This window comes from Vombatus ursinus, unplaced genomic scaffold, assembly GCF_900497805.2.
Source record: "Vombatus ursinus unplaced genomic scaffold, bare-nosed wombat genome assembly UNPS02014773.1, whole genome shotgun sequence".
Taxonomy (NCBI): domain Eukaryota; kingdom Metazoa; phylum Chordata; class Mammalia; order Diprotodontia; family Vombatidae; genus Vombatus; species Vombatus ursinus.
In genome coordinates this window covers 19,239,445-19,250,485 of record NW_020954551.1, presented here as the reverse complement: position 1 = coordinate 19,250,485, position 11,041 = coordinate 19,239,445, and the positions used below count along the sequence as shown (strand labels likewise).

At 45.5% G+C, this 11,041-nt stretch overlaps 1 protein-coding gene across 1 annotated transcript in view; it reads left to right on the top strand.

Annotated features, from left to right (window-relative positions):
• The first annotated feature begins 5,797 nt into the window (after window positions 1-5,797).
• Window positions 5,798-11,041, top strand: part of RYBP (RING1 and YY1 binding protein) — a 68,831-nt gene continuing 63,587 nt past the window's right edge. Inside the window, exons 1-2 of the mRNA XM_027863710.1 lie at window positions 5,798-5,892; window positions 6,510-6,635. Of these exons, the coding sequence (XP_027719511.1) occupies window positions 5,861-5,892; window positions 6,510-6,635 (158 nt within the window). The 5' untranslated portion in view covers window positions 5,798-5,860. The remainder of the gene's footprint in view (window positions 5,893-6,509; window positions 6,636-11,041) is intronic.

Here is an 11,041-nt window from a genome sequence, read left to right as displayed (position 1 = left end):
ACCTCAACCCCATAGAGGTTCATTCTTAGTTCTGAATAGGGGATGAAGCAGAAAAGAGATTGAGTTCATTTTAATAGGCTACTGGAAAGGGGCAGCTCCTTCCAAGAATTCAGCCAATCAGGTTGGAGGCAGCCCCAATCCCCCAAAGTAACAATTGGGCACATCCACATTCTCAGTAGGGACCTGCCCATCAGATGCCCCAAAGGGTCCCCACCTTATAAACTCATTCAGTTGCTGGGGAGCTCATCAAAGCGATCAGGGGACACCCCTCACCCACTCTTCCTTTGCTTCCATCAAACCTAAATCTTGCTCTTTGCACCTTTCAGCCATTGCTCATAGTTGTGCCTCCTGAGGCCAAACAGAACAAATCTTCCTAGGGATAGTCCCTCAGAGATAGCTATCCTGTCCTCGTTCCCCCCCCCATCCCCCAAGCCTTCTCTTCTCCAGGCTCAACGTTCCCTACAGACACCTTAAAAAAAAACCAAAAAAACAATAACTGACTTCCCCATTCCAATCTATCCACCACTCAGTTGCCGAAGTAAATTTCCTAAAGAGCAAGTCTCACCATGTCACCTTTCCCTTCCATTCCCCCCAAATAAACTCCAGTGACTCCTTATTACCTCCAGGATCAAATATAAAATGCTTTTTGGCCTCTAAAGCCCTTTGCAACCTGTTCTCTTGATTCCTTTCCAGCCTTTTAACACTTCATCCCAATCCAGAAGTTCTAGGATACTGGTGGATGTCACTGTTCTTCCTACTGTTCATTTCATAGGACAGACCATACGGCTGTCCTCCGTGCCTGGGGGCTCTCTTTGTCTTCATTTCAAACCTCCTCACTTCTGGGGCCCCCTTCAATCGTCAGATCAAATCCCAACTTCTGCAAAAAAACCGGTCTGGTTCTATTTCCTCTCCCTACCCCCACCCCCACCCCCAGCTCCCTTTCTCTCTGATATTACCTTTGATTTGCACTCTAGTATGTATATAATTATATATTTACATGTTATGTCCCTTATTAGAATGTTAGCTTCTTGAGGGCTTGGACCCTATTTCTGCCTTTCTTTATATCAGGAGTGCTTTAGCACAGCATCTGGTGAGCTAGAAAAGTTTGTTAACTGGCTGATTGATCTTTTATATATTTAAGGATTGCAAAAGGCATGGCATTCACTATCTCCTCTGAGATTCACAAGAGTCTTGTGAAGGAGATGCTACAAATGTTATTAGCCCCATCTTACAGATGAAGAAACTGAGGTTCATGCCTAGTACGTGTCAAACTGGAACGCAGGTCTCTCCTGACTCCAAGTCCAGTGTTCCTTCTGGTGTGATGAAATTTGTACTTCTGAAACCCTCAAAGATCATCCCATAAGTTACAGCAGGATTGATGGAATGAACCACTTAGCAGAAATCACACATCCTTGAGGTACTGAAGCCTAGGTTTGTTGATTATACACATAGCTTATATAGTAGCTCACCTCAAAAAACGCCGATAAATGTCAAAGCCAGATAGTAGCTGAAGCAGCACCAAGAATTCAGCCAGACTGCTCGTCCAGTTCATTTGCTCATCTAAATCATCTCAAAAAATCCCTAAGTGAAATAAGCCCAAGTCTCTTTGGTACTTAGTTGCTCAGGGAGATATTTCCCATTTTTAAGCCACCACAGAAACATTTGGTGCAAAATAAGTACTAAGTCTTAGCAACTAGAACTGAATTCTTAACCTTTTCATATTCATTCATTCAATCACTGAGACCCTAACCACACCAGAGCATTTCAGTCTCATTTAGGGAAGATCAGTTTCCCAGTACAAAAGTCCAGACTCCTCCTCCCCCCATCCCAAGATTACTTAAACTTTTACATGCTTCCATAATTATATCTTAATTCCAATAGTGTAAAACTCCTGGCACAGGGCCCTGCTTATCTTTTTTTTTTTTTTAAATGACATTTTCTAGTCAATGGGTGGTACCATTTTTAACATGGTTGGGGTATGGGGCCAGTTTGTGGTATTTGGGTAAAGATTCTCACCCTCTTACCTGTTGGTAATACCTTTGTTAGCTAATCCCGAGGTTTAAAGTCCAAGACCCAGGATATTCAGAATTTTATTTCTTTGTGGAGGAGTGCTTCCAACTGTGAAGTAGAGAAGCTGCTTTTGCAATGTAACAGTTTGTCTTCTGCAGTTATCTCCTCTTGCTTCCTTGCTGCTACCTAGGCAGGGCTGTTCCTGGGCAGAAGACCTTGAAGGAGGGCTTATGCACTGCTCAGGCCGCCTGGACCGCCTTTCCTTTTCCCCTTTCTGGTTTTAGCTTTTTTTTTTTTTAGGGTGTTTTCCCTTTGTTTTGCCTTTGGTGTGAGCTTTGTTCTATATGACAATGGTTCCAAGTCCTTCCTTTGGAGTTGAACATGGTGATCTCTATCTCTTCCCCTTCCCTAAACTTGGTTAGCTCAGGAACTATAAGGGATCACAACAGATCACTCACTCTACCTGGCTCATTTTAGCGTTCCTAAGCGCAGACAAGCCTCCGAAGCAATGGAGATCTGCTCCCAAATGAAACAGTGCCCACTGCCATGATGGAAAGCGCCACCCCCAACCCAGTGAAACCAAAATCTGGAGAGCCTCTAAGTTAGAGGACCATCCCATCATCTGAGATTCTATCCCTTATGTTTGGATTCAATCCAACAGATGTTTACTGAACTCCTACTATATGCACACTACAGTACTAGGTCATAGGGAGAGAAAGACAAAAAAATAAAATGAAATAAAATAACATAACCCTGACAAGGTATTCGTGTGCCAGAAATTCCTTGAGGCTAATTTTAACTAGTACCCAACCCTGAGATAAAGGTAGATAAACTACTCGCCAACAAGACCATGGGCAATAATGGGTAACTACTGACAGGGGGAATTTTAAAAAATGTCTGTGACTATTTAGACACTACAGTTAAAATAACATAATTTGAGTTTGGTGTGGGGACTCCTTTGTGAAAACTTTAGGACAATATCTCGCTCCAAAGACCTCTTTGCAGGACTGTTTTAGACACAAAATGTCCATACCACCACTCCCCCCCTTCCCCCCACCTTACTTTTCTGTTTCCCCCTCCTCCTCCTAATCCCTTTGTCCTTCTCTCTCACTCTCTTCTCTTTTCTTCTTTGGCATCCACAGGCAGGAAGGGTCACAACCCTGCTAGTTCTCTGGACTAAAGAGGTTGCTGACCCTTGCTCTAAACAGGGATGGTATTTCTCAGGCTGGGTGCAGGGTGTGCCTAGTTAGAGTACATCATGTGCTGAATAAGCTTATCTTTGACACACTCCCTCCTGCCTCCTTTTATTTCTCCCTTCCCCAGCCCCCCTACTTCCTCCTCCCTTATAGCTGCTGCTTCTGATAGATGGATGGGAAGTCTCCACTCCTGTCCTGATTGAGTTATCCTTCTACTGAATACTAATTATAATAATAACACCCTGTGCATAAGCAGGGCCTAATCTCAAAGGAACTCCAGAGTGCACCCAGCAGGCATGCCCTAGCTTCCCAGTCTCCCAAATCTCTACTTTTCTTGCTATTCATTCTAGTACTATTGCCTAAGGAAATGCATCACCTACTCTTTGCTCTCCTGAAGGAAGGGTATTACATGGAAGACATAGGGTATTTCTTTAAGTCATTTGTAATTCTATTAATAATGGGCTATAAACTTCACCATGGCTCCCCAGAATTAAGGTGGAAGCACCCTTACTTAAATTCAAGGGGATTCGGTCAAGTGTGGTTTACGTATTAGTGGATTACAGTACAGGACCATAGATTTAGAGTGGGAGGGGACTGCCAGACCATCTAATTATATACAGTGTAAGCTGTATGTACACGATCTTGAACCCCACAATCACCGAGAGTGGGTGTCAGTATTGCAGATATTATTATCTACATTTTACAGCTCAGAGGTTGTGTTTTGCTCAAGGTCACACTGGTAGGGCTGGGATTCAAACCCACGGCCTTGGCCTACAAATGCGGCGTTCTTCTATTGCACCAAATCTTCCTGACCTCTTGGATTCCTGCCAGAAATTTCTCCTTTCCCCCTTTCCAAAATGATTTAGCCCCAACCTTCTTTTAAAGCGAAAAGTTTCATAGAAAACGTGAAAAATACTGAAAACAGCGCAATAAAGCACGAAGCTGAATACTGCCCATTGCCCAAATGGCTCGTGCAGAAAATGCCGAAGGGGTCGGGGAGGGGCCCTGGGAGCGAGGGATTCAAACTGGCTGAAGTTATGCACCAGGTAACACTGGAGGGCGGCGGGCTGGCTTCAATCCCCTTCTTTTTCCTCCAAATGAGGGCACCCTCGTCTGCACCAGGCTTGGAATATCCTCCCTTCCCTCCGTCCCCCTGGGCGTGCACACCCCTCTGGCCCTCCCTCCGACCTGCTCCCGCAGTGAGCTGCTTGCTCTGTGACAGGGTGGGCAAAGAGGTTTCCAGCGGGGGCCACTCTTCTGCAGCAGCTCCTCTGCCTGGCCGGTCGCCAGGCAAGAGTCCGGCCAGGTACTGAGCAAGGGTCACACGGGCTCTGCTCTGCAGGCATCCCCTTTGCTTTGGTGAGCACGAGGGGCAGAGCGGTGTCCACACCTGGGTGGAGCACAGCCACGACCCACCCCACCGTCCGAGGGGCGTTCGCTTGACCATTCCTCCAGACCGTGCAAGCGCAAGGATGGGGACAGGGGACCCCCATGCATGTCCTCCTCTCCCTCCCCAGCAAAGTGCTACCGTGAACTACTTCATCTCTTTGACTCTGGGGGGGTGGCTCCCTGACAGCCCACCGTAGGGTTGTAGGCACATGCCTCAGAAGCCATGCAGACGCCTTTCTTTCCAATCTCTTGCCGTTCCTCCCTCCCTCCCTTCGTCCTCTCCCTAAGTCTTGCCGAGTCTCGGCTTGGTCATACAAGGGGCGCCTCCTCAAAGCCCCGGGTACATCCTCGTCCCCACCAAGTCCCGCTTGGGGATCCTCGCTTAGAGGAGAATAAGAGAATGGCCACCTACAAAACAGCTTCCTGGGTTCCAAGTGTGGGCCGGGAATGCAGCCCGGGGGCTGAGTTGGGGGGAGGGGGGAGGGCGGGGAACACACACACAGACGTCCCCCTATACAGATGTACACACAGATCTGCGTCCAGAGACGCACAGACACGTGCACGGACACATGCACAGACAGACAGACACACACATACACATACACACACACACAAACGCACAGCAGTACAGCCAGGCGCGGTGTAAGCACACACAAAACACACACACACACAGAACACAGAAGCACGCTGAACCCTAAGAAACACACATGCACACGCATGCACACACACGCAAAGGGACCCGTGCATACATGCATGCATGCATGCACGCACGCACCCATGAGCCCCCCCCACCACCGCGCACACGTCCGCAGCTCTCTCCCCCCTCCCGCTTCTCCCCCTCCGTCCTCTCCCCCTCCCCCTCCGCTCGGAGCCTCCCCCTCCCCTCGTCGGAGAGGCCGCGCGCCGCCATTGGCCCGCCGGGCTGGTGACGCGCGGCGCTCGGCCCCGCCCCCAGTCAGTCACTCGGCGGAGGCGGCGCTGGCGGGGACTAGTCTCGTCCGGAGACTGGCAGCGGCGGCGGCGGCAGCGGTAGCGGCGGCGGCGGTAGCGGCAGCGGCAGCGGCAGCAGCAGCGGCAGCAGCAGCGGCGGCGGCGGCCGGGGCTCGAGCCCAGGGGGCCTGGGGGGGGGGGGGCGAGGAGGACGGCGGCGGCGAGGACGGCGGAGGCGGCGGCGGCCGCGGCGGCGACGCGGCGGCGGGCGGTGTTTCGTTTCTCCTCAGCGCGGCCCCTGTTTTGCGGAGGGGGGGCGGGGGGAGAGCCCATCCATGACCATGGGCGACAAGAAGAGCCCGACCAGGTACCTGCTCCCGCCGCTCGGGGCTGGGGCCGGGGGGAGGGGCGGGGGCGCGAGGAGCGGCAGGAGGAGGAGGCGGAGGAGGCGCCCACGACTAGGCCCCGCCGCCGAGCCCGGGCCGCGGCGGCGGCGGCGCGCGCGGCGGGGGGGGGGCCCGGAGGAGGAGGCGCCGCTAAGATGGACGTCGGCCCGGGGCGGGCGGGCGGCGGGGAGGCGGTGTCTGCCGGCCTGCCTGCCTGCCGGCTGGGCCGAGCGCCGCGCGAGCGAGCGAGAGCGCCGCCTCCTCCGCCGCCGCCGCCGCCGCCGCCTCGGCCGCAGCCATGGCGGTTCCTCGTCCCCGACCCTCCCAGACAAAGGGAACGGCTTCCCCAGGTGGGGAGGGAGTCAGGGCCGAGGAGGACGCCCGGGGGGGGCGCTCCGCTGCGGGCCCCCCGTGGTCCGCCCGGCCAGGCGGGGGGGAGGTCCCCGCCCTTGTCGGGCCTGGGCCACGCTCCGCGAGTGGGCCGGGGAGTAACTTCGGGGCGGGGAGGGGGGCGCCCCACTCCCGTGCGTTGGGATTTCTCACCCGTGCGTGTGTTTGTTGTTCTCTCCACCCTTCCCCCCTCGCCCACTCTGCGAAGGCCAAAAAGACAAGCGAAACCTGCGGCCGATGAGGGATTTTGGGATTGTAGTGTCTGCACCTTCAGGAACAGCGCGGAAGCCTTTAAATGCAGCATCTGTGACGTGAGGAAAGGCACCTCCACCAGGTACTCCCGCAACTGCCCGCTGCTGGGGAGGGGGAGCTGGGAAGGCGGGGACGACCCCCCTCCAACACTTGTTGATCAATCCTGTCTTTTACCTGCGTTTGACTCGTGGGTGTTGGTGTCGAGAGCGTGGGGTGCACGCTTTTAGTCTGATTTTTTCGGTTTCCTGTGAACAGAATTTGGCCCAATATTGTCATAATTCGGATTTGGACTTAGGGGGAGGACCTTGCTCCAAATCTTTCTTTTTTTTTTTCATCTTATTTCGTAAATATAGAACAAACGCAGTGGACTTGGGCCATCGACTTAAGAGAAACAAGCACCTCTCTTCACCTACACTTTCGTGGGGAGTTAACGGAATTTTGTTTCTGTCGTGGGCAGAATGGTTTCGTTTGCCCTGTTTTTGCAAACCCCAAGGACGTTTTAAATGAGGACCCCAAAGCAGCTCTTGCTTTGCAAATGCCACAGAACTTGGAAAAGCTACAGCTTGATAGAGAATTGAATTTGGATTTTTAAAGGCTGAACTTAATCAGCGTTGGTGCTTGTTATTCAAAATGGTGAACCTGATAACGCTATAAATACTGATAATGTGTAATGCTTTGTTTTTGTAAATAATAGAATGTTTTTTTAAAAAGTGCTTTTTGGTGGAACGCAGAGCCCTAAATGGTACTGATCTCGAATCAATACTAGGTGGATTCTTCTAGATTTAATTTTTCTTCTGTGTGAGTTAAAATTTGGAGAAATTATCCGTGGTTGCTTCGGAGTTTTTTGTTTCCTTCTGTTTTCTTTGAACAGAATTTGGTCTAGTGTTATCAAAATTTGGAGTTTGAGTTCCAACTGTTGTGGTTATCATTTGATGCCCAGATGTTTATGTATATTCTGGATTGGGACTTGGAGTTGATTGCTAAAAAGTGTGTCATTTTATCAGGTGTCTGTTTTGTTTGGGTGGTAGTCAGTGTTACTCTGGGTAGTATTTCAAATGCATAGTATTCCGTAACTTGCATGGTTTCATGATTAAAGGCTCTTCTTTATGTAATGCTTGTAATGTTGTGCTTTGATTTTTATACTTGAGGTTAAACATAAGTAGTTGAGCATACTTTAAGCATATAACTTAGAATTTAGTTTAGATTTAAGTAGTATACTTAAAAAAAAAAGAAAGAAAATGGGAATACTGAAATTGTTATTTTAAGAGCTAATTTTCCTCTCTATAGTTTTTGGTGGTGTTAATCATAACTTTCGGAATACATTACTCTAGCCTGAATTTGCTTGGAGGCTGAGGTATGATTTTTTTTTCACTTTCTTAAATGCAGAATTCTGTCAAATGCCATCAAATTTTGTATGTTATTATAAGCAGTAGCATGTGGATAATGAATTATTTCTTTTAACATGTAAAAACCTCTTTATTGTGGTTTTACTTTGAGGGTTACTGTAAATGGTGTGTGCAGCACAACTCAATGACTGGGAAACTATTGAACTTTTTTAAAAAATAGATTACTATTGTATTGAAACTTAAGCCAATTAGTTTACATATGATTTATTGTTGAATTAAAATACTTTGTAATGAAGCACATTTTTATTTCATTTTCTTCTTGGATAAAATTTGAATATCAGCTTTTCCCCCCCAAAGTCACAAAGAGTGACAGTACAAATTCTGGTTATTGTATTTTTGCCAGTGTTGTGTGTACTTAAAATGCTTGTTGAATTGAGTAATTTAATGCTCAGTCTGCTAAGACAGTAAATCTTTAAGGGATCAAAGCGAAGAATTTGAATATTGTAGTTATGAACTTGGAATAATGTCTAATGTTTAGTAGCATTTGTATCTACACAAATTTAGTTTGGTAGCATAGTGTCTAGTGGTTAGTATTTTTATATAATTTCAATAATAAACCACTGGAGTTAATCTGAAGTCTCTTTGAAGTCATGACATTATTACATGACCTGTGATGTAACTACCCTGGTTCTAGTCAGGCTTATGGCTTATCCAGTGATGGTGTTTCCAGGTCAGAATTATTATCTTGATGTTTTTGTAGGTTAGAGCTACTCTAGAAATTACAGTTAATTGGAATGCAAATAATATTTTGACAGTGTTGTAAATGTCTCTCCATGGGGAGGGGGCAAATTTTACTTGATTTCTGCCATCCAGTGCAGTGTTTTAATGCTTCCTTATTTTCTTTGTGATAATAGTGGTAGTTGTGTTTGTTCCCTTTCTACCTTTTTACCTGATTATTTTTGGGGACCTCGTATGATGATGATGATGTATGAGCATAGAATCTTCTAATATATATTCATCATCACAATTGATATTGATGTACTATTTTTTCCCTCTGTTTCTTGATGTTGCCTAAATCATTCAATCAGAAACATGTAGAAAATTCCATTTAAATCCTCAGGATGTTTTTGGTTTTGTTAGCTAAGTAGGTTTTTCTGTCCTCTTGACTATATAGACATTGGTTGGATTTTACGAACAGACACTTGACAAGTTGTATTCCCAAAAGGCTCACTTAAGGCACTTTAGAATTTATTAAGCACCTACTATGTACCAGGCATTGTGTTAAGCACTGGGGATACAAAGACAGGCAAAAAAAAGGCAGTCTGTTTCTGAAGCAGCTTCCAGGCTTGTAGGTTTTGAAACTAGCAAAGTTGTAAGCTGTAGTGAAGATACCTTTTGGAGAGAGTGAGGATACATTCATTACTTTGCCTTGAAAATTAAAAAGATAGTCTTGAGGGAATGCTGTCTCTGGTCATGCAGAATTGATTTCCACAAAATGAGGCTGGCTCAGTCTTAATAAATTTTTTAATGATATATTCTGTTTGTTTACCTACCATTCATTTTTTGCCACTGGAATGGGAGAAGTGACTTGGCCTGAGGTTTGAATTAACCTTTTTTTTTTTTAATTTATTAAGAACATTAACAGAATGAAGAAGGGATCAAAGAGTAGGAAGGAGCATACCCTGGCAGATAACCTAAGGATGTGAGAGCAAGGAAAATTTAACAGGCATCAGTCAGTCACCTAGAATTTTTCTTTTTTAATTTGTTGGACCTGGTATGCTGCTGCATGTTACTACCATATGTGTATGTTCTGATTGGAATTTTCAAGGTAAAAGAAAAGGGCAGTGATTGGATGTGGCTTTCCTCAGTGTTAGCCCAAGATCTTTAGGGTGTTCCAAGTTTCCTGCACTTCTAAGCTATTAAGTCTTTGATAGCTTAAAACTGTAGGAAGACTTTTGGGACACCCCGTGTTTTCTAGTTTACTTTCCCAGATACAAAGAAAATACTATTTCAAAAAAATATAACAATGTCCCACTCCCTCATCCCCCAACTCATGTAGTTTGTCTGTTTGGTTATTACTCTGATTCTAGTAAGTTGATGTTACCCAACTTTGTGAATAACCATGAACTAAGTGGTATTGAGTTTGTTCTGATCTTCCCCTTTTATGGATGCCAATGTTATCTTCCATTATTGAGAATTTGGATAGAAATGCTGTGACAGCTAGCACTCAGTGCTATTCTTTTTATAAAGAAGCAGGCTCTTGAACCTAGACTATTCACATAAAAACCTTCAGTCTGATGGCTTTTTTGAGTAATTAACACATTATAAGCTTTTATGATAACATTGTTATTTGAATTTTTAACTTTAATGTTGTGACATTCTATCCTTGTCATTTAAATGTTCTTATAGCTTTATTTGTAAGTTGAACTAAGAAAAGTACTCAGGAAAGCATTGCTATTTTAACCCCTAGGTTTCTTCAAACCTTAAATAAAATATGATCAACCAAAACTTTCAACTTATTCTAAATATAGTTAAAAAAACAAATATTGTAAAGACAGAGGAAATTTGTTTTTAAAGATCACAAATATCTTCCTTTACTTTCTTGGGTGTTTCTTTTCTGGATCAGTAGCTTAGATCTGCCTTTGGATCTTTTGATTAAAAACAGCTTAGAACCATACTTAGAAAATCAGAATACTTCTGATATAAGTTAGAATCAAATATCTTCATGCGGTTTCAAACACAATTTACAGTGTCATTTTGTTGTTTTCTCAGGAGCTTTAAGGGTTTCGTATGCATGTTGTATATATGAGTGTGTACACATATATATACACACATATATATTTCTGTGAGGAAGGTATAAACCAGTTGATTTAATAGATAACAGAATTCTTTAGGGAGAATGGAACTTTAATAAGTAGTTGTGGGGCTCAGAACTTTTATGAAAGTTTGTATATAACCCACTTGGCTGTCTTTTCCTTATAAATTAGGGCAGATTTGCATATAATAGAAAATCCATTCTCCATACAGAAGACTTTAGATTAAAGTCCATGGCATCAGTTAGTGTTTAAACTATTAAAGATGGTTCATTTTCTACATCTTCATTTCGAAGTGTATTACAAATTTTTTTCGCATTGGTCATGTT